General features: G+C 41.0%; 1 protein-coding gene across 1 annotated transcript; it reads right to left on the bottom strand.

Moving 5' to 3' along the window:
* Nucleotides 1–84: 84 nt before the first annotated feature.
* Jupiter (microtubule-associated protein Jupiter) lies at nt 85–24,149 on the bottom strand. The gene is made up of 5 exons (XM_071789631.1): nt 23,806–24,149; nt 8,105–8,514; nt 7,135–7,158; nt 5,590–5,670; nt 85–2,857 (listed from the first exon to the last, which is right to left on the bottom strand). The coding sequence occupies exons 1-5, from the start codon at nt 23,865–23,867 to the stop codon at nt 2,664–2,666; spliced, it is 771 nt and encodes a 256-aa protein (XP_071645732.1). The 5' UTR covers nt 23,868–24,149; the 3' UTR covers nt 85–2,663.
* Nucleotides 24,150–24,622: the final 473 nt, after the last annotated feature.

Here is a 24,622-nt window from a genome sequence, read left to right as displayed (position 1 = left end):
AAAGCTATTACGAACGTACATATTTATCCTTTGTATTTTAATCCTTTATAACTATCTGTCTCGGGGAGGAACAAGGCGAAGGCGTCTTGCTTACAAAATTTTATTAATCAAGAGTATGCAAGAGTATAAAAAAGACTACTTATGTCGAATACGAATGCATTGTGTTACAAACAATGTTTACTCACACCAAACGACCGCGTAAGAATCCTTGCGTGGAGAAAGGGGAAACGATAATACATGTGCACGGCTCTTTGTTACGAAATAAATACATTCGATTACGCGTTGCTATCGTAAGTAAAGAGAAGCAGGGCCAACGGCGGACGGGCGCGCGACGAGCGAGAAACGTGCTATGGTCTCTCGACTTGTCGGGCGCGAGCCCGGTACCGGTCGCCCGTCGAAAAGAAGATAAGTATACAATACCGATAAATAGATAAATAATAATAGCTTCGCGGATAAATCGAGAATGTCGTTCGACGACGAAACTTGGTTTTTTACTTTCGAGAGACCCGCGACGGCGACGCGACGGACCCCGCGTTTACGTTACCACTGCTGTTACCAGCGTATCGTCGCATTTTCTCCGTTCGTTTCACTGTCAAAACGTCACCGCGGATAGTCTCTCGCGAGCAAAAACGGAGTTCGGTCTCTCTTCAATCGTTCGCGCAACGATAAATCACGCGATTGAGAAGGCACGGAGAGATTAAGAAGAAAGCACTTGAAACTTGGTTTTAATGGGTTATACATGATACACTTTTATTTCTCGAAATAACACATGCCTACTTCTAATGTACAATTCCGAGGTCACCATCTCGTTTGAATTTCATTGTCAAACGCGCTGCTACTTTTCAGTCCATTCCTCTCACGTTCCAGTCGTTCGTGACTTGAATTCTTCATCCCCCTTCTTTTTTCAACAGTACCACGAATCAACGGTTACTCCATTCAAAGTGTTAATTGTTCTATTAATTACGTGTTATTCTGACGTTTTTTTTTAAATCGATATATCTCTTCGACGCTTGGCAGGATTGATTGGTGCAATGACTTTTTTTTCTGTTCTCGCTCCTAATCAACGCCGCGTTGTATACTTAGTATACTAAAGATCGTAGGTCTTAACAATCTTGGTACGCTTTTGTACGCGTGTACGTGAACATACGTATTATTGCCCTTCACCTCGAGGTGAGAGCGGATTCTTCAATTAAACGGATTGACGTGCAACACTGGAACGAGCAAAATGCCGCAATTGGTCGACAGTAACGAAACAGATCACTCGGGTCGCATGAATAAAACGAGCAACCTACTTATCGAACCCAAGAACTTCGAAAAATATGGACGAAAATATCGGAGCTCTTAAGTTGACAAATATCAACGAATCGAATATCATAAAACGCTGCACAGAAAATGCATAATAAACTTTTTATATCATACTTTTAAGATTGGTTTATTGATTAATGCAGCAAAGACGACGAAGAAGCGTTTATCAACAAGCATTTCAATATGCGAAATTTTTTTCTTCAGGTTTATCGTTTATCCTAGACTGTTGGATCGCGAGTCTCTACGGCCCATACGAGTATATCTGCAGAGATATTTCCTTACCGTATGCTTTTTCTATTCTAAAACAAATGCTTTCGCTTCCATCAAGAGAGCTACGTGCTCTTCCTCGCTTGTTCATATGATTCATTATATGTAAATCGTTGCCGATAGGAAATCACGCTTCCTAGCGAAGTGATTTACGACTCGCGAATCGTTCGCCGACCGGCGCAACGTTCCAGCCGCGAAAGAGTACACTTTACGCGCGATGATCGCTTTAACTACCTTTATACAGTTACGCGATAAAGCCTGTGCTAAAGTTGCTAATTGAAGGATTGGTAATTTATGCTCGAAGAACCCGGGATATCTGTTCACCCTTGCGCGCGCTCCCGTCTTTGCTGAAGAAATCTGCAGATGCTTAAATATCTGGAGACATTTCTGTCTTTATTTTCTAATTTTATTTCTCATTCGACGTAATTAATCTTATGTGAAATAAATTTCTAATCTCGATAAATTTAAACACACGGTCTTTATCGTTATTGATCGAACGCGACTCACCACTCGTTTCTGTGTTGCGGAATATTTGGGGGATCCACGATTTTATTATTACTTTCGTCCGTTCTGTTGTTGAACCCCTTCGACCCTGACAATAAACAACGGACATCGCGGAATATTTTTGTTTAAAAAAAGCGATTGATTATCAACATGTATTACATCCGAAATCAATTGTAATTTGATAACGGGTGTTCTCTCCGAAGGCCAAAAGAGTTATTCATCATCCGAGAATCAAGAGGCCTAAAGACGTTTATTCTTACTCCTTTCTGTGTATTTCTGTATATTTGAATTAGTACAAAGCGAAAGAGAATGACGTGTAACGTTAATCCACTAAAGCCCACGATTTATTATCTCGCCTCTCGGTACGTTATCTCTAGAAAAATCATAGAAAAGATATTATCCGTCGTTGCAGGTATACGGTGGCAAAATAGACTTCCGCTCGGAACGCTCTACGGACGACGATTAGAAGGCTCTAGGTGGATTGCGGGCTTTAATGGGTTAAGAGTACAGGGCCGTGAGAATTAATCGGGGTGTCCTCCTCCGGAGAGGGGAGGGAGACGCGACGACCCCGATGGCGACGTCGCCCTTTACCAGAGTCCGGATGAATAGCCACCAGGTGGAACGCGGCCGGTGCGCGCCGGCGGCTTCGCCGCTGCCGGCGATGTGTCGTGCGACTTCTCACCGCTGCTGCTGGAATTCGAGCTGGCGATTCCGTTCTGCATGGCCGGTCCGTTCTTCTGTGCCTCGGACGCGTAGCCGATTCCGGTTACCGGGTTGCCATCTGCGGAAACGGTTTGTTTTATTCGTTAGTGGAATCGTCGTAAAAGAAGCTCGATTGATTCTAATATCCAGACTATTTGGTCATCCAAAATTTTTTTCTGGCACCGCGACCTTCTCGCTCGATGACCGAGTTAAGAGTTAACTACTAATACGACGGCGATATTGACTTTAATCGCCATGGCTCGATTGTTTGTCTTTCTAAAATTTGGCCACTGAAGGTTGTTTAAAGTTAATCGACGTCTAAATTCTGCTAGCTAAGATAAAAAATTTTGCACTAATTATCGAGGCTTTAAATACTAAGAGGTGTTTTTATCTCCCCGAGATAAGACACGTCACTGTTTTCAAGACAGATCCAGTGATATATAACAATTTCCACAATTTCACAAATAGATATTGCGTGTTTTTGCCTACTAATAATAATGATTTTCAAATTTTTTCTGAGGAATAAATTGCACTGCGTTATTTATAGGGAATAGAGGCACTTATGTAAACGAGTTTTGTAAAAAAACAATCGTGCTATCTCGGGTAATGCACGTTACATAAAGATTTTTCTATTCGTAAAGACAGATCTGAGGTATGAAAAATTGAGTAGCCACGAGCTATGTTTCATTTCTACATCGTCGAACACGCAAATTTCTGGCATGCAAATGATTCAGAGCGTAGGAACTCTCAATACTTTAATTAAAGGCGATTTCCCTTTCGGAGCAAATCTTGCGTAAGGGAATCGGCAAGAGAGAGAGAGAGAGATAATAAGTTACGTCGGGCACGTAATTTATTAATCGATTTTATCGATAAGTTCCTACGCGTCTGACAGAAGACGTTGGCAGATTCCAAAATTCTGATCGAAACCCACACATGCTGCCGTCTCGTACACATTCACACGCACACTACTACGAGGATATAGTCCCTCAAGTAATACGTCTTGGAACGTCATTCTTCAACTAGTTTGGTTACGTACAACCGTGGTTGTCGCACCAGTTCAGAGCTTATCTCGAGGGACCAAGGAGAGAGAGAGATAGGAGTTGCTCAATTTCACAGGCAATTAAGCACACATTTCAATCAGTCGTAAAACCATCGAGCAACAAATTCGTGTATCGTCTACGAACCGGATTAACACCTGCAATAAACTACGAGAAGACACAATAGAAAAACGATATATACGATAAGTTACTTATTCATTACGCTCTAGTAATGATCGCATGAACTTACCGTAGCGTCCCGCAAACTCCGGGACACGAGGCAACGAGTAAAAACTCGCTCAATACTCGTCGATTATATTTAAATGTCGTCTGACAATTTTTTCCGAGCAATTTTTAAGCGAATCTTCAATAAATTCGAATGACTCCAAATTTGTAGTACAAGAATGAAATGGGAAATGGACACGAGCACGAATAACGCGAATATGAATTCGTTAATGTCATTATCTTTTACCGTTTTTGTATTCTTTTTACAAGATAATACTACTGACTTTTAATTTTGCAATAAATAATTATTAATTGTTGAAAAGTCTCGTCGATTGTCTTATCACTTGGCAAAGCACTTTCGAACTTTCAAGTTCAATGAACGATACACGTCACGCGGACACTCGAAACGTAAATAGCACGGTATCGGTACCTCTCCGTGGATTTCAATTTGTGCGGCGACAGTCCATACCAAACGTATTTCCCGGCGACGATAGACGGACCCTATTACCGTATTAAACGCCGTCCCGCGATTAAACAAGGCGAAAGACGTATAACGGTACACCACGCTCGTAATTCCACACCGCTCGATAAACAATTCGCTACGTTCGGGATCTCGTTCGCGAGAGGACGTTTCCACGAACCAGAGTCCTTTTACCTATCGTGGATGTGTTTGCAACATCAGAGCTCTCTCGTTTCAATCTTGCAAGATTGCGTTCGAGACCTCCTTGAACGCTCGCGAAAAATACGAGAGCATGCGGTTTAATTAAATTCTCTTCGTATAAATATTTATGTTCGTACGGTTATTACATTTTGTAATTACATTTTGTTATTTAGCGCGATTCACGAGCTGCGCGTGCTACAAGATAACGAGGCATTTACATTCTTACACTTACAATTAGCACGAATTTATTAGCGGATGTATTCAATTATGAATCCGCGTTCCAAAACGCAATTCTACTGATGGTAACTAATTTTCCTCCATTCAAATATTCGCGTTTGGAAAACTGGCTTGATTAGATAAGTATCTCTTAATAAGGCAACTTGAAAGATTGAAAAGATAGAAAGACTAAAGAGCAATTTCATTCAGGTTTTAATTAACAATAGTTCTAAATAAATTATATATATATACTAAAAATTTTTATAATACTTATAAAAACTTAATTAAATCTAACTTATATTTTACACATTAAAATATATTAAAATATATTAATTCTGAAATACCTTTCACAAGAATCGCTTTAAAAGATTGAAAGAATTAAAAAAGTGAGAGTCAACAATGTCACTTGCTTGCCAATTAAAAAATCGTATAGATATATAAAATTATTTGGCAAATTAAATTTGCAATTCACATTATTACTTAAATTTACTTATAGTCTATATATTTTTGTTAGTCACATAAATCGAGATACAAAATAATTAAATCTCGATCTGTCACATCGGCGCTAATAATTTACTTTGACAGGGAGCAGGAAAATCGAGACGCGTGTCCTGAGAAAGGGATTAAGGAATATTCGAAGAATCACAGAATCGGATAATTAGTGAACGTTACCTCGATACTTTCGTGGGATGCGCCTCACGGGCGTCACCTCGATTCCATCTCCGGTGACCGGGTTGCGCGCCGGCAATCCTCCTGCCGAAGCCGAAGGGACGCGGCGACGGGGGTGCGGTTCGCCCACGTTTTCACCGCCACGTGCGCGCGAAGCGACGTGCGCAAGAACCCACAGAGCCATTTCACCGTTTCACCCCATGCACCGTAACATCGTCGCAAAACCCACAACCGTAACCCAACCAACTTGTGTTAATACGCGGCAATTCGTACGGACGGATCGCAGATATCGTATACTAACGTTCTCCCTCCTCGAGAAAATTATCGAAACTCTAAACAAATCTTGCATATTTCTATACGTTGCGAATACGTCTTTTTATACTTTTACACTGTTACCTAAATACAAAATAATAATTTATTTTCTATATATATAAAAATATTATGTCTTTTAGATTTATGTTTGTGACATCAAGCTCTGAATTTAATGATATTCGATATCTTGAATTCGTCCGTACGTCAAAAATTAAGATGAAAGCAAAATAGAAACGGTGTGTGTTGTGCTTAAGTTGTGAAGAAAGAAGGAATGAAATATTTACAACAGTACAAATACAGAAACAGTAGTGGTATCGTGAGAAAGCAAAACAAGTCGCACGCGTGTTGTGCCGGTTATAAAAAAGGAAGAAAAATTTCGCTTTGATATTTTTTATTTCTGCGACAACACATATACCGTCGATCGAATCTTTCCGATTATTAATTAATATGCCGGTGTTATCGTGGAAAAATGTCTCACGGCTGTGCGTGCTTGTTAAACGCATTGAAAGTTATTGCAAATAAATGTATTACGATCGAGTTTTGAATTGGTGCACCTCATCCGCGGTAATTCGTGAATGACATCTCGCAAACGACATCGAAATATTTTTTTTGCAAAGAATTCTTTTGAAAAACTGTCTCTCAAAGTTTTGCTCGATGATGAATTTTATAAAACCACAGTGCACATTCCTAGTTTACCAGATCTATTCATTTAATATCTGTAGGGACAGAATTGCGCGTCGACAAAGTAATATTTTAAAAATTACTACTCAGGTCGAGCATAAATTTCCCATTTCCACCATAATTTGCTGCTCCTCAATGTCGTTTACTATGAGTTCATCACAAGTGAGCGAATCGTGTGTGGGAACCAATATAAATAATAATTTGACGTAAAGCGAGATGTAATGTTACTAGCAGAATGTACGGTACGAAGGCCTAAGCGATAATATGGCATGTCTAACTCAAAATATGTGTTCCTACTTTCGTGGCAGGCCCTACAATAACGTGATGATGTTAAAGATACATGATGCAAATTCTCTAAGAAAATAACGGCAAACCAAACGTTTATTTCTTTCACCGCGACGGTAAATTTTTCGCGATGAGAGTTTCTATCGTTTTGTTCGTCGCGTTACGAGAGAAATCATTTTTCCGAACGATTTTCCGCGTTTAATTATGATCAAACTAGAAAGTGTGGTAGTGTCGTGTGTCATCTACTTGAATGTCTCGTTACACACTTACGAAATCTTTTGTTTCTCCTAAAAGCTGCTTGCGAACAGTTCAAGGAAAGTGACATATATTTAAAAAATGGGGGTATATATTAAACAGTGATATTCATTTAGAATCCTTGGTGTCTCGCTAGCTCCGCATCGACGGGCCGAAAGCCGACTCGGCGATAACTCGGTTTGTGCAAAAAGAGCATATCGATTTAGCGTCCGACCGAAGGACTTTCGCCGTTGATCTCATTAGGCATGATTTCACGAATAGCAAAAGATAACATCGGAACGCTGCGCTATCGATTGATCAAATATCGTATGTTTTAACTTTTAACATGAAGCATTCGCGTCTAGCGTAATCGAAATAACGGAATATCTTTGGTCTCTCTTTACTCTGCGCGAAAGATAGGAAAATTGTTTTAAAAGTGCAAAGTTTGCCTGCGCGTGTACTTTTAACGAGCGTGAATTCCTACGAGACCGAATACGTTCCCGATGAGAAAGTTATACATCCCGTCGTGACAAGAGCGTGATAATCAGAACGGAAAGCGATTTTTACGCCAAGAGCCTGCGACACACACATATTTCAACTTAGATCAGGATCGTCGTCCCTTGATATTCGGGCACGTTTCTTAGAAAGGAACATCACCTGAATGTGGAAACAGTTTAAAGAGTCCCGGGGCGGCATATCTGCACATTTTCCAATGACGATCAATCATCATTAAAGCTATAACATTATCGAATGTTGGAGTTTCTTTTAATATTCCAAAGTAAATATGTCACAAAAAATTTCATAAATTAAAGTTACTGGAAAAACAATGTCATAGAAGAGATGTAGTAATTTAAATATTAAATAGCTTGCAGTATCATCGAATTACTAATTAGAGATATCGGTACCGATATATAACCAGGTTATATCGAGAGAAAGTGGACAGACAACTGTTGCCCACCCCGGGAGAGACTTTGCTACCGCTTCCTCGTTCGCCACGGGCCCTTACCTGTCATATCATTAGAAGAGTTGCTGCCGTTGCTGGCATAGCCGTTGGCTATGATGCGCGACATCGAGTTGCTGCTGGTCGTGCTCTTCGCAGGCGATGTCGCTGACGATAACGACGAGATCGACGATCCCCCGCTGAGGGGAATATTGCTGCGCATGTGATTTCTCGCGTTTGGGGTGGGTGGGGCATCAGGGGGGCCAAACAGGCGTTTGTATGAATCATTACCGGGCTTGTTGCTGCGCGGCGACACGGCAGCATTCGCGTTGTCGGTGCGGTCGGTGCCGTTGATGTCGCCGAAGAGGGCCGAGCCCAACTGGGACTGATTGTGGGACTTGATGCGCCGCGGGCTCGTCTCTTCCGGGGCCGCGCCGAATATATCGCTGCTGCCGCCGCCGGGCGGTTTCAACACCCTAAAAACAAAAAACGAAACAATAAGAGAAAGATCGAGGAGAGATTAAAGAATCGAGATTAAAAAATTAAAAGGTAGTTATTTGGATAAATGTTTTTTTTATACACACATGGATTAAGTTCAGAAAGAAACTTTCCTCCTTTTTCCTTTTCCTCCTTTACAGCACATTTTTCGAATTTCTTACAATTAGATACGTAGAAAGAAGAAAGTGTCGTGTGGCCAGATGTTTAAAAATTGTTTTCTTCCGTATGTGTCAAAGAATAACATCGATTGATATAGGGTTCAATTATAACTATAATAAATATTTTTAGATATGTTCACTGATACTCTCAGATAACGTTTCTCGCAATCGTTTCTTCAAGACCAAGATGAACTACATGCGGTAGACGCTGACAATGGTGAAATCGACAACGGTGAAATCGAATCGGACAAGTACGATATCCCGAGCTCCAATCTCGATAAGCTAATGTGCCGACGAACGAACGAAGATGGAGAACGCAGACGATGCAATTTACGGGTGCAAATCCGCGCTGATTTCCGCTTAACGAGGCGCGGTGCGTGCGGCACGCGCGCATTGTCGCGTGCGTACAAGCTAAAGAGAAAGGGGTAAAAAAGAAACCAGGGAGAATTGGTAAAGTAATTAGGAATATGAAGCGCTTCCTTTTTCTCTCCAATTGCTTCAGAGACGGGGGGAACAGAGCGGGCGGTTCACAATTAGAGGCGCAATATCACTTAGGGAACGGCGCGTGCCCCGTGCGCGCCCCCGTTTTTTCAGTCGGTCAAAGAATACGACCCAGCTCCGAGAAGGATTGCCCTTGTTTTATAGAATTAACGACGGAAGCCTGGGATCAAATAAGTTAAACGAAAGACTCTACCGTCACAACGTCATCACTTTAGGTATCAACCGGATTAAATATTGTAATTATTTTGCAAACTTTGTTTGAATTTCTCGGAATATACATGTATCAATTTCTTGGATATCCAGCAAGACTGAAACATGTATCAATTTAATTTCAAAATTTCTTTTCCGGATACTTGCATATTTTATGTATATAACATTTCTCGGTGTAATAAGCAAATTTACAAAATGATATTGCAGAATAAATAATCGTACGTTCCGCTCGTCTCGAATTAACGGATAATAGTAAGAAATCGTTAATTCGCGATCAAGGAAATGACGTTCCGGTTTAATTAATGACGCACGGCCTCCATTGCGCGGCGTTGCATCTCGCGCGTTGGACTATCACGATGATGAATGGACGTTTCCGCGTTATTACATCTCGGATGATTGCATATCAGCGAGAAGTTGATAGAAATGTCGGGGAGCTGCGCGCGCGACTAGATTTTGTGAAATCTTCTGTTAGTTTATTGCTGCATCACTAATGCAGGATACATCTTCATTGAACACGCAGATTATTGAGCGTTTATTTGCAATCTCTCACTTTATTTCTTTTTAAGCGCTCAATCGAGGTTTCACAGGTTACAGATCTTCTCGTCGGTTTTACGTATAGTGATTACAGCAAATATAAAATTAAATATCAATTGTCAAAAATAGAACTTTGTTGATAAGTGAATCAACAGTAGCCTTGTGTCAGGCAACATTTTGATTCTTTCAATTATTTGCCACAAAATAAATTATTTCTCACAAACGAACAAAGTTCGAGTATTTCCTCCTCAATATCTAATCAGAGGATTTAATACAGATCAAAGAAGTTCTATTATTTGGAGAAATTTATGAAAAATTTAGTTCGCTTGTAATTATACATCGATTCGAATACTTGAGGAATTGTGCCATCAGGAGACCGCCGCAAAACAGTATAAACGTTACCGAGTCCAGTTCAGTATAGGACTGTTAGTTAATAATAAAGGGTCGATTATTAGTTGTCCGCAAATTTTTATTTTCCTATATATATCTCACGCCTCGTGTTCCATTGTATCTCGGCGCCGCGATTATGTCAATAAATGTCGGGCGCGGTGCCCACGTCCCCCACGTCTCTCGCGAAAGGTAGCCGCGAGACGAGACGCGAGCACGAGTAACAAGGATATAATCAATCGGACCCGTAGGAAGCGGCGATTGTCCTGTAGGGGACAGGATGGGTGCGCCGGAAAATATGCCGGCATGACGTGTGTATGACGCCTCTGCGCGTCTACCTATATTAACGCGAGCACTAAAAAACTCGCGTTAATTGGACCATCAACCTGCTTCGCGTTCAGCAAGGCACCGCAAACGATCGGCGCTGTATCTCAAACGCGACGGTGGTTTACGTTTCTTTTTTCTTGCTTCTATCATCGCAAGACGTGCTTATGGTTGCTCAGCATGATATAAGTAGCAATACGTCGTGTGTGCGGCGACTTGCTCTCCAAAGAGCCAAGGAAAATGGATGAATTTTTGCGTGGTAACGCGAGCTACTTCCTGGATTATCGCGACGAAAAAAACGCGATGAAGAAAACGCGTGTCGAAAGGCTGAGTGCAAGACTGGATTGTCGAGAAGTCTCGCTATTTAAAATCGAGAAAATAAGAGGTATAACAACGTTACGCTTATAAGATCAAAGTCATGCAAGAACCGAATCGTTTACAGCGCTTATGCAAGTTCGAAGGAACATTTAATATTTTTCCGTTCCATCCGTCATTATATAATAATGTATGTACCAATTTCTCAAATTAACCTTTGGAATTTTGCTAAACTCATCTTCTTACAGCTCGCGTGTGTTAATTCACTTAAGGGATCAAACGATCGGACAATAATCCTAAACTGCTCCATACGTTTTCAAGTTCACCGAAGGTTTCTCCGAGCGCAACCAATTAAAGTGGATGATTCGACTTGTCGAGAAACGCAACTAATCCGAGACGGTGATTTGCCAGCGTTGCGTGCACCAACTGCATCCCGAAGAAAACGCCGTGCCATCGAGCCAGATGGGGGGGAAGGGAGAGGAGGAACGCGGTTATGGACAATGTTCCGCTATGCGCCTCACGCGCTTTTTACGAGGCGCAATTTCGCGACTGAAAATAGGTTTACGGTATCACGCTTGTAGATCATTTTTCTCACGTAGAGAAATAAAAAAAGAAAGAGAGAGAGAGAGAGAGAGAGAAAAGGGGGAGAGAGGGTCGTTAACCGCTGGCTTTTCTATTAGATTATCGGACAATTGAATGACGGGACCGACGACGGGGCTACTATCGGGGCCCCGAGGATAAATGGTGCCGAGGCCTATCATCAAGGCGCGATGTACGCTGATTATAACATTCATGGGGCCTGACCGACAACGCGAGTACATCGGAACTGACGTATATTTGCGCGTATGCCTCTCGAGGTATATCCGCGTCGGTTAATCGACGCATCCTAGGAAATAAGGTCGCGGCACCGCCATTATCCACTTTGCCTAGCGCTACAATGAGCGGAATTAACGCTTCTGTGAGGCAGCGACGGCTTTTGTGGAAAACTACGGTGTTGTTCTCATCAATTACATATTCACATGGCTCATTGTCATTTTTCACGCATCTTACGGTGAGTCAGCCGTTAAGGGACAGCCGCGTCAATTCATTTTGTGTTCTAAGTACTACTACTAAGTGTAGTTACGCAGATACATGTGAGAACTTCGGAACTCGGTCGTTCGTGAATATATTCTGCCGCATCCTTTGGACAGTCGTAGGTAAAAAATAATTTCTGTGATGATAAAAGATTGTATAATATTAACGTTAATATTTAATGGTAATAAATCTTCAATGATTCAATATACGATTCACGATTTAGATACGACCGATTCTAAAATTGTCAAAAATTATTTATAAAAACTCGATGAGGTTTTAAAAAATATTTTTGGATTACATAAGAAATAAGAAAAAAATATATTACAAAGAAAAGAACATTTTTTTCATGCAAATAGTATCTCGCGAGCTTCGTCGTGCTAAAAGACGCCGAAGATTAAAATAGCGTCAGGCAAAAGATAAAGGCGATCTTGTTTCTCGGCGTCATGGCAAACATCGATTAATCTCGTGGGAGTTCGCGGTGGATGGCACGGTGAAAGTATTTCGGCGAATACCAAGGCGATGGGGTCGTACCATCCAGCACGACGTCCCTTGTACTTGACATCGACCTGTCACGGCATAATTCCGCGCAAAAGAAAGAATAAGCAGAAAGAGGAAGCGAATCGATTCAAAATCGACGGGCACGCGAACATTTGTCAAGGAACAAGGAAAATCGAATTTAGGATAGTGTAATAATAATTCGTTTCCAGGTTAACGGCGTGCCTTATCTGACTTTTTACCTTGGCTGAATATCATACCATATAATAATATCGATCACCACCGACTTCTTCTTTATATTTTTCTCACAGATACCGTAAAATAAATTTTATTGACGTTTCCTACAATTTCTTGCTTAGCACGCGAACAATATATAGATAAGAACACGTATTCAAAAAAATATGTTCACTTGATAAATAATTTTTAAATAATTTTATAATCATGCTTTTTCCGACTGAGAGAGACTGCGACCGTTTTGTTTACATCACGTTCGAGTCCAGCGACTCTGAGATTGCTCAATTTTTCACGGAGATAAAGTAACGAGATTAGGATTCGTCTCTGAAGGGAGAGAAGAACAGCTAGAGAAGGTCACGCCCGAGTACCTGGCTCCTGGCAACGCCATGTGAGGTCCGGAAGGAGGATGTCGATAATAAGGCGCTAGGTATTGTGCCGATACATCGTGCCAGGTGAATTTTTTTCGCATATTCGGACAATGGTCATTGTTCCCCTGCCTTAATTATGACAAACCGGCGCGCGAAATGTCAACTCTTTCGCTGTAACTGGCGCACAATGTAACGTTTTCACTTGTCCGTATTGTGCAGCAACGCACTTTGAGCTTGTCCGAGTCTTTTTCCCGCATAAACAAGGCGCCGTTGCGTCGAGTGTTGCTGAGTCAATTCGCCGTTTATGCGCTTAGCTGTCTCTAGTCTCTAATACTTCCTTGGATCGCGGGACAAGATCATAAGTTGTCATGCTCTGAAACACCTACTCCTCGCGTCAATCGTCCAGACTTTGCTTTTGAAAGACATAAAAGAGATCATGGAGAAGCACAGCTTGAATAAAATACATCTTCAAACGCTTTGTGATCGCCGCAATTTTTAAGTGATATTTATTCTTCTATTCGTTCGAGTAAGCAAATATACAAGTGAATAATGAAACGCTTTGAGACTTTATTTGATTCTAAGTAGATTTATATATATATATATATATATATATAATAATTTCAAGAGGTAGACCGTTCATTCACCATTCACTCTAAACTGAATTTCAACTAAAAACTATACGCATGAAGGGAAACATTTAACCGACTCTGGTCCCCCTTGAATCTTCGATTTACACAGATACGAGCAAGAACTCGGACAAGTCGCGCACGATGCACGGAGAGCTCGGGACGGCTCCTTACATTTCCTCTCTCGCAACACAATGCAACCGATGAGATAATTGGCGGGCGGTACCTGCGAACGATGGCACGATTATTCGCCCCGTGGGAGTTCACTGAATATTCAAACGACAGTCGCGTCCGTGACACGGTAGTGCTTTTCTCTGTCTTTTTTTGCGCGTTTCACGATCAACTTATCGACGCAATGCTGCGTCGCGTCTGATTTTCATATGCGTCGCGATTTAACACAAAGTAACTTCTTCTCAAACCTAGGAGAGAGGACAGTCACTTTCCGTTGTTTTCTTTCTTATGCTAAAGACAGTCCTGGAATGCTTTATCCTGTACAGAGGTTTAAGAAATTTGAGATAAAAGTTAGAAAACAGGCATATTTTCTACTTATGGCTTATCAGTTTTTTTTTTATAACTTTAATCTCCAATTTTTTAAAAGGGTGACGTGATAGAACATTTTGAAGACCAAAATCGTGCATCTTTTTGAAAAAAACTAAAATAATAATCATTCTTTTCTTATTTTCTGAATTGTATAATCGAAAGGGAGGAGAGATGCACAAATATATTCGATGCAATATTTTAGAAAAAGTATAGAATTCCATTCAGCCGTTAATATGTTATTAATACGCACATATTGCGTTGTTAATACGCACATGCATTATAACGCATGTCCGCGTGGGTTGTGGAATAGGAGAGAAGCTGACGCATCGGGTTTCAATCGCGCCACGAAACGAGAAGTGGTGCATAGACACGGCGAAGTAAACCCGAATAATGAATATCCATGAGATTCGTTTAAGAGATTTGCATTCGGAGTGAATATTAATCCCGCCGCCATGCTGCCCGTCCTTATCGTGTATCGTGCGTTCATATTATTATTCCTGTCATTCATCGTCGTAAAAACGCGTGATGCGAGTAAAATTTGTGCTGAAGCATTGTACGCGTTTTTGTCCCACGATTGTTAATCAAATATTACATCCTCCAGCATTATCACATCGTTTATAAGCATGTGTAAAATCAAGAAAAAATGAAATACAAAGAGACGCTGATGTTGTTCTATGAATACTAATTAAATATATTATATAATGAAATATACCTATATTTGAAATTCAGAATTTTATACCAATAATGTAAAAATTGGATCTTTTTTTCAACTTACTTTTAATTGCAATGTCAATTTAATTTAAGGCTTCAGAATAAAGTTTGGTTTGATTTGGTTAATTCGTAATTCCTTCGTCGACGGAAGGAAGAAACGATCCGCTAGTCTGGAAGATGGCGATTGTATTATGCGGTCTTTTGATTGTCGGCCCGCGAAATTACGCGAATCACCGTTACATAAACCGTCGTCGTGCTCGACGCGTTGCAGAACAATGCGAGTAAATACGATAATTACAGCTGTCACCTGTAAACGGGCACGTGTGAAATGGCGGATACCGTCGCGCCGGTATCAATGCACCTTGATCACTCCGTTCTTCCTCGAGTTCCGTGAGAGATCGAGAAATGCAAATTGGAGAGTTGTCGGGAGTGATTCATCTCCTTCCCCAGTCGCGCTAATCGACTGATCGCGTCGAGATAATCAGACGTTTCGCGGCACAATGACCATATTTTATGTAATGATGCCACTTGCATCTCGCGATATGATAAGAAAAACTACTAAAAATAACTATATTTAGATACGTATCTGTGCTAGATAAAGCAATGAAAGAGAGAGGAAGAAGGGAGATTTATAATTTAATATAATTTGTTACTGAAAAAGTTGTATTTAAAATATCAATATAACTATTACTTCCTCAATAGAATGTTTATACTTTCCTTTATACGTATTTTTTAGTTTCCAGATAATTAAGTTTTAAACGTATTTCCATACTCAAATTCTTATCGGACCATAGATTTGTCGGAAAAATCTCGTCACTTCTGACGTCAATGTAAGAGTAGTTAAGTCGACTTTCATATCGTCATAAAAATGCAGAAAACTGCATTGAAATATTGGAACGCGGCCAAGTCGAAATTCATGACTAATTCGCCGTACGCCGCGCGCTGCTCGGCGCTTGTTCGCAAAGCTGCCAAATTTGATAGCCGCGGCAATTTATCGTCCCGATAAAAACGCCACGGCTAGTCTTAAATCAACATATATATATATATATATATATATATTGCGAAACATTCGCGCTTAGGGCAGTTCATTAATCCCAATTACCGCCGATCGCAATCGCGACCGACAACCGCGCATCACTTATCGGAAGCGAATAAATTCCTGCAGTTGATAGAATCCACGTGGATCACGATCTACGAGGCATAAAAGGGTACTAACCATCGGTTAGTAGATTAAAAGCGATCGTTAGATCGATCTTCGATAATTCTCCCGCGGGATACTTTTCCACCTGCAATACTTGTTGAGCAATGTGAATATACGATGATATTTTTGTCGAGTCGCATTTAGCAGCCTATTAATAATAAGTGACGCGAATAATTGATAATGGACATATCACACCGAGATGTAAAATGTCTCGCTAAACAATATTTCGATACAAATGAATATCTCCCAGTACAGAATAACATTCATATTTCTTCCAAAATTTTCAAAATTTTATTAAAGTATAGTTACGAACTTTAATCGCAGATAAAGTTAATTATAAGCTTATATCGCGACCCTTTTATTACGGAAATTTTGTTTCAAATTTTGACAAGAAACATTCATGAGATATTCCCGTTTTTGTTAATGGTCAATTCTCAATACTCTTTCACGTTTTCACTATTTTTGACAGTTTAACAACTAAATAGCAATTGAGATTTAAATATTAGTAGTGTTAGAATCCAATCGATATATTGCGCCACTTGACAAATGGCAATTACGAATGACGCAAATCTAATTGAAAGCTCGATTGCTTCCTCGGCCTAATCGCGCCCGATTAGGCCAACGATCTGCCTTCGCGATGCAAGTATACAATATAGCTGATCGAGCTGTGAGAGATTACGTGGCCAATCGCTACGATTACGCTCGAGAGACACGTAAATAGATTCGACTGGTTACGATAATGACGTTTAGGCGATCGACGGACTAAATAAGGAAGAACTCGCCGTCTGGCTCCACCGGACTTGAAGACTTTACGTAATGAATCGTGGATGCTCGTCGATCGAGCCAGCGGATCGACTTGATGAGAAATTAACTAATTGGCCAATTACGCCTCTGCCTATCGAGCGTAATAAACGATCGTCTTAATTCTCGATTCTGGAGAAATCGCCGATCCATTCTCCCCTATATACGTCTCCCGAGAGACTCATCCGGTACTATCTTGGTACTCTCCCGATACTCGGAATTTAATGAGCAAATAATAGTTATAAACTATTATTTGCCGAACTAGCTATCGAAATTCGACATCGTTTGTCTTTAAATCGTCTTCCATTACCCTAATAGAAGACGCCACAGAATGCGAATATAGATGCGAATATATATGTATAGAATTAGAAATTATTGGAGCATCTCTCAGGATCTAAATCTGTATCCATTATTGAGAATCTCCTCTCGATTTATTTTTCAAAAGGATTCCTACATTCTCCGCTTGACATTTATAGTCCATTTTATATGCGTTTCGTATAAGTATCCTATAGGATAGCAATATCAAAGGTTCTACAGAGAATCCTGCATAAACATTTCAATCTTCATGTGAATCGAAATAACGAGGCTCGCGTGAAAATCGTATAATTGAAAATGTCTTATCTAGAAATCGTGATAGCATAACTTAAGAAACGTGATATGATAGGCGTAGCATATACCCGCTTGTGTATATACAGTTGTGTGTATACGCCACGTAATATCAGGTGTGATCGTCCACGAAGATGGCAATCCGAGTACCCTGACGTATTCACGGCATACCCTATCGCGGTCGATCTATCACGAGAATGGACTGTAATGTATGCATAAGCGAAGTCAATGCTCTGAATAAAGACGCCGAGTAAAACAAAAGCGTAGTTGTGGATAGTGAATGAACACCTAATCTTTCAACACATTCGAAAAGAACGCTTACGCTTAAAACACAGGTTTGTCAAACGGAGCAATTTATATTATCCAAGTAAATCAATGCTTTGCAATTTTTGTAAACGTCGGAATATATTAATTTTCATATAATCTGTTCTACATATGTATTAAATGTAGATAAGAAATTGTAAAAGAAGAGAGTGTTGCCATCACTACACTAATAATAAACTAGATACTTAATAGGACAATCAGGCGGTGTCAGCCGGCGATAGCAAGTCGAGACATTTGAGGCACTTTGTCGTTCGTGACAAGTAGCTATGATCAAATCACTTACCATGTTACGAACGGGATTAGAGTTCGCGATGTCTCGTCTTCTCTTCCCTCTTTCTCCCTCTCTGTTATCGGCTCTAACAGCTTGCATCGGTTCCCCGAGACTTTAATCGACGCGAATGATCACGTTACGTTTATCACGACACGGCGCAATTTACATTAATGTTTATCTCCGAGTTCCGCCTTTGACTGAACCGCTAGAAAGTTTTCACAAGTATTCAACACAAGGATATGGATATATATCGAATGGATGTTTACAATCTAAAACAGCGCACCAATACTTTTCGCGCCGATTGTAACATTTTACGTACTCGCCGTAATTGACGTGATCGACGATAATCGCCTCACGATGATAAGATAATATTTTTGCAACAAGGCAGAGAAACTGGTATCGTCGATAAAATACTGCATATATAACGTAAAAACAGTCATAATGTAAAAATAAAAACTGAAATAAAATTCGTTGCAGACTTGGATATGTAATAGCAATAGTATATATAAATTAAAAATATACCTCAAGTTGTTAAATAATTAAATCTAGACAACCTTACGATATTCTAAAGCATCTTTTCAAAATAATTTAAAAAAGGTACTGATATTTTAGTAATCTTTAAATTTAATTTATATTATTATACGAACATTCATATTTAACATATTAACGTAATTTCAAGAAAAATTGTTAAAAAGAGTTAAAGAGGAGACGAGCTTCATCATCGGGGCTTCTAGCGTCTCATAAAGTCCCTTTCACTTTTTCGCGAAGCCCCGACGAGCTCATGTCCGCGAAGGTGGCAAATGTCATCCTTCCGCGACGCGGGGGAGTAACCCTATCCTTCGATAAAGAGCGTCGCGTCGATAAAGGGTTGGCCAGACGTCGTCGTAATGTGATACTTCTTCCATTATACATGCATATATTCGAAATGCATATGAGAAACGGTTCGTTTTACAGGCGGAGGAAATTGAAGAGAGGATCGCGTGCGAGAGTCGTCGCGATCGCAGAGGTGAACTTTAAGTGTTGTCATTCGAGAAGTCGTTTGTCGCTTTTCGCTACGGCGAACGCTCGCGAACGTTGCTCGAAACTGCTAATGCGATCGCGCACGCGATTACATTTCGATCAGAGATTTTCCGAATTAACGAGCGCGATTATGATAATCTTTCTTACATTGAACTCGAGATTGTGGTAAATGCTTAAATTTATTTATGTATTTTAATTTATCTAAAAGCAACAACAAAATGTTCGAATCTTAGAAAGATTTCCTGAGAACACCTTGATTTTCCAGATATTTATTTTCGTTCAAATTTCCAAGCAAAATAAGAAACCTCCAGAGACTCAATTTCGATAAAGTTTTCGAATCCTCCGATAAAACTTGCTGAGAATTCCGGGTTCTCTAAGCTTTCAAATGATAAATAATTTAGCGATTCTAAATAATCTAGTAATAGAGAAAATCGCAATTCTTATCAATTTCTTTCAGTGCTATAATTTGTATACTCCGAAGTATTATAAATCGTTTACTGGTCGATTGAATTAATTATACTAGTAATTCTAGTATAACTACGGAATAAAGGTAGACGTAAGATAGAAGATAGGTGGAGGATGCAATCAAAAAGTGCGCGGTTCAACCCACACAACAATCAGCGTCGCGGCTCATTACCCTCGTTAGAGAAGGGTTCGTTAAGCAGCCTAATAGCTGATTGATAATTACATGAATTAGACCCCGCCCCGTTTAAGGCATCCACTCCAATGAAATTGACATTGGTTCCCCGTTTGGTTCCTGGGTCGCCCTAAACGATGTGAATTGCCGGATTAATTGCACTAATGCTTTGTCGACGTCGCAAGGCTTTTTCCGACCACACACGCAACGATCACACGCGACCGCACACTTCTCTCCGTTACTAGGTAAAGTAACGAAGTAATCCTTTTCCCAGAATGAGAACACGAGCTATCCCAGTTTTTAATTATTACACAATTACGCTAAATCCTTATGAGTTAAAGTAGTGGTTTATTTAATCTTGAAATAGCACCGACGGGGTTTTATTCCTGGCTTTTGTCTCGACTCGCTAACAATTTTATATAGGTCAAAGTTGCGCCGTCATCTCACTTTGCATTCTGAAATAGGATGAAATTCTTTTGCCGCGCCATGGAAATTCGAAGCCAAGGATTTAAATGCAAAACGGAGCCACTTGAAGACCCAGGGGTCGGCGGAAAATTTTCTTCTACTTCGGGATTGTGAGATGCGTGCTACTTAACACTATACGTGACGGAACAGACCTCGATTAGCAATTTTTCAAGTATCCCACGTATGCGTCGAACAGGTTACAAAGAAACTCCATGATCGTGCCAGGGATCACTTTGTTTATCACTCGAAGAACAAAGCCGCCACTGTATTGAGCTTCCATAGAGAAAGCATTGTAACGGGAGCATCTCGATGGCACAAAACACGCACCAATGCTCATCCCTTCTGACCGGCCGATAGGCATCGATCGCGATCGAGATGATATTGCATGTTCGTAATAAGTATCACTTGAGCTTGAATCGAAACGCAGGTGCACGCGCAAGAACGTAATTCGCTGTTATTGAGAGAAATCGGTATTCAGACGCGCACTTTGAGATCTCATTACTCGTTCGCGCTTTGACCTCTGCAGACCCGCGCGCATTAAAGCCTTTAGTAAAATTGAATTCGAGGTTACCGTTATTTTATGGCGCAGCTTCCTCCGAACCCTCAGCAATACCTTCTTTTTAAGACATTACATCGATTATCGTTTGTATGATGTTTTGGTATTCAATATTTTTATAGTTAAATTAAAATGCAGATTCTTACGAGTTCAAATTTCTTTGAAGCCATATGTAGACACAAATAGATTTTTATTTATTTTTTCATGACCAAAAACTTAATTTTCGACTGTCATTAATTAGCTAGCGATCTAACTACATCTATATACGTTTATCGTAATCTACAAATACGTGTTTTGCACGAACAGACAATACATTTGAATGGCAGCGCGATACCACGGAATTCCCATTCAGAATACACCAAGCCATTAACCCGGTATAAAGTCTCGTCGTCTAATCTTGCACGCCGATCAGAGAGCCGCAATTAATTCAACACCCGGCACGAAGTCATCACTATTAACCTGACTCGCGAGTCGTGAATTCCGGGCGACATATTCGTGGTTTTTCGTCGCGGAACAAATACAAAGCAGCAAATACCGCCGAGAGACTTTGCGGGATTAATAACTAACGCGAACGGGGACGGAAATCTTCGTATTTTTCAAGGAGATCGCGCACGGCTCGTTCCGCCGCACCGAGCGAGAACACGAAAAATCATGACGGACGATAATTAAGCGCGGAGCGGTGACATCCACGTAATTATCATCGCTCATGCGCAGGATAACACGTCAATTACGCGAGGGCGTTGACCAGGATTTTAACGAAGCTCAATTGCATAAATCTTTCGGCCGGCGCGTTCTCTTACTTACGTTCGCGAGAATTCTCCTTCGAACTAACTTACGTGCGTTGCAGCCGCAGGGTCAATGGACACCCACGAGGAGCTGCTCTCGTCAATTAGTACCGGGGAATCTGTAGTCAATTATGCGCCACGTCGGTGGATTAACCCGTCCGCGTATCGAGAAACATGTAATTTATCATAAGTTGAGATATTAGTTTCAGCCACGAACTTCTCCTCAATCGTGGAAATAAGAAAAACACTGTAAACCAGACATTTCATTTATTAATTGTGACGTTCTAATTACAAAGCGTTATTGCAGCTTGATATTTTGCGATATTTTGATAAAAATTTTAGGTTGTTATATTTTTCGTTATTAGTATCTATATTCTCAAATTACAGCAAAATACTCAGTTCGCGGCGAGGAGACGTGCTCGAGATTCATCGCGGTCGATTAATTTTCGCGCGGGTATAGTTATTAAAAAAGACTGAGAAATAAGGCAGAGATTGCCATCCTTCTCGCGGTGCGTATACACAACACGCTTGATAAGGTACGGAGCAGTCACGCTTTCTAAATCTAGCCGCTATACTGATCCCTTTTTATTACCTCCTCTCGATATATCTTTCAACTAATGGTAGTGCAGACATAATTTTGTCGCTTTAATCACGAAGAGATAGTAAGTTAAAACAGCATTAAAATTCTTAGAAAATTCAGACTTTTCCACATTATGTTTCTGGGTCACACGGTTACGCACATATACATTGAGAAAATGATGAGAACACAGATTTAAAATGTCATTAAACCTATATGACGTAAATAAACGTAGAACACTTAAAGAGATATCTCTTGCATATTCTTTTGTCAATAGAAATTCGTAGAAAAAGAAATCTGGAATAAGCAGTATCTCGTTTTTCCCCATTACTATCTGCAACCGCATGTTGCCTTGTATTCGTTTCGTTATCAGCATCCTTCGAAGGAAATGACGTTTCACGAGAGAGGTATCCTGATAACGCTTATCACGTTAGTAATACCAAGGTAAAGTTGATCATTAATTAACGTTTGAATCTGCTTGTAAACGAGACGATTGAGACATATGTGTTTCTGTAACTGTGTAACTAGTACGATAATTAAACTTGTTCACGGGATACAGTTTGCTCCACAAATGATGATCGGCGGAGGAAAAGACTACCTAGGTGAGCCTTTACGATCGATTCGACTTTAAGTAATAACTTAATTCGCGAGCCATCCTGTAGCCACGTCTTACTACTTGCAATGTCAACGAATCTCATCAGCGGGGCGCAGCATCTCGCTCGCATCGCTGGCGACGACTACTGGCTGAATGTAAATCGATCAGACCTGTCACGATTGGCGGACGGAACAACCGCACGTTCCGCTAGCTTCGCGTTTCCACGAGCTTATAAATAATCGGTTTAACTGCCCCTCACCTTGCGCTTGGGAACAACACCTGCATTTTGCCCACCATGCACAACGTCCATTCTACGCTTCTCGTAATTAACAAAGCTCAACTAAGGCTCTAAATCTTATGCAAGCGAGAGAAGAAAGGGGGAGGAAACGCGTTGAGAAATCTTTATTGCCCTTTCATTACGCGTACCTTGAAGAACTTTCAACCCTTCGTTATTATAATTGTCTGGATGGCATAATTGTTGCGATCTCAATTAAATTTTATAAATATAAATAAAATAAATAATGTTACAATTATTAATAAATTGCGGAAATATCAAGTTTATAGTGTCACATTTTGCCTGTATAACTATAATAATAGAAAATAATAGCCACGCATAAAAAATGAAAACTATTACTTCACACAACACATATGCAGAAATAAGTAGACTCCGTCTGTCTAGCGACCGGTCATGTGTTGAGTGCACCTACCCTAAGTCAAACGCAAGACAAGCTATTGATTGGTTCCCTCGGCATTCCTCACGTTCCCGAATACTCGATAAAACTTGAAATTTATGGAAAATGAGCCGCGGCGAAGCAAGTACTTATTTAAAAAAAAAGGGTAAAAAATGGAAGAGTAATTCAACGCGCAGTTCAACCGGAAATGTCGCCCATGGGAAGTCCGCAGTGCGGTACGCTCCCGTTCTGTCTTTCTCTCGCCTGTTTCACATATTGTTACCTTTTCTTCCCGTATCCGACATTGTCGAGCTCGACGTGTCTGTACGCCGCGTAGGTGGCCATGGCAATCCCCCAGGACCTAACCCGACCTAGGACAGTTCCACGAAGAAGGTGCCTCTGAACGACCCCGTAGCGCGGCCAGCCCTCCCTATTAAGGGTTATCCCTCTTCCAGGGTGCGGAGGAAAACGCGAGCGCAGAACACGAGTCCGAACGGACGGATCTCTTATTCGTCTTCGCGCAAACTTCTTTCCCGGTTCAGGTGATCGCGATCTTTTGACAGCTGCGAGTGTTTGTGCTGCTCGCGGTGTCGATTCCGCGAGTTCGGACGAGAAACTGACGGTCGAACGAGGATCCAGCCGGTATATAACGCCTCCTCCACCGGTGCTTCGTACCCGTCTCTCTCCCTCTCCTTCTTCCTGTCACTCCTTCTCTCTTTTTCTCCTCTCCCTTCCCAACGGGAGCTCTCGCGACTCACCACTTCCACCGCGAGTACCCCGGCAGTGCCGTATGCACTTCCACCCCTGTCCGCGGAGAGACGACGACGCCGACGCCGACGCCAAGCATCGTGCATTCACCTCAATCAATACGCTCGGCGAACCAGGGAGAGGAGAGGAACAGGAGAGAGAGAGACAAAAAGAGAGAGAGAGGGGGAGGATGAGGAGAGGATTCGCCGGCGCGTAGGCATCGTTCGCTGCACATGCATGCTGCACGTGTGGACACGCGGAGGGTAATGAGCGGGGACCGGAAGACCCAGAAGGGCGCGAAGTCTGGAAACATCAAACAGGCGGGAGATGGAAACGTTTTGGGAACCGCTATT

Source organism: Temnothorax longispinosus, chromosome 10, assembly GCF_030848805.1.
Source record: "Temnothorax longispinosus isolate EJ_2023e chromosome 10, Tlon_JGU_v1, whole genome shotgun sequence".
NCBI lineage: Eukaryota > Metazoa > Arthropoda > Insecta > Hymenoptera > Formicidae > Temnothorax > Temnothorax longispinosus.
Note: the sequence above shows the minus strand (reverse complement) of the source record. Positions and strands in the feature narration are given on the sequence as shown.

Excerpts from the sequence above, each read along its gene's own strand:
- Jupiter (XM_071789631.1), bottom strand. The coding sequence starts at position 23,867 with ATGGCCACCTACGCGGCGTACAGACACGTCGAGCTCGACAATGTCGGA. Across the intron at positions 8,515-23,805 it reads GTCGGATACGGGAAGAAAAG|GGTGTTGAAACCGCCCGGCG; the intron begins GTAACAATATGT and ends TTTTGTTTTTAG. Across the intron at positions 5,671-7,134 it reads TAGGAGAAACAAAAGATTTC|GAGGATTGCCGGCGCGCAAC; the intron begins GTAAGTGTGTAA and ends CGGCTTCGGCAG.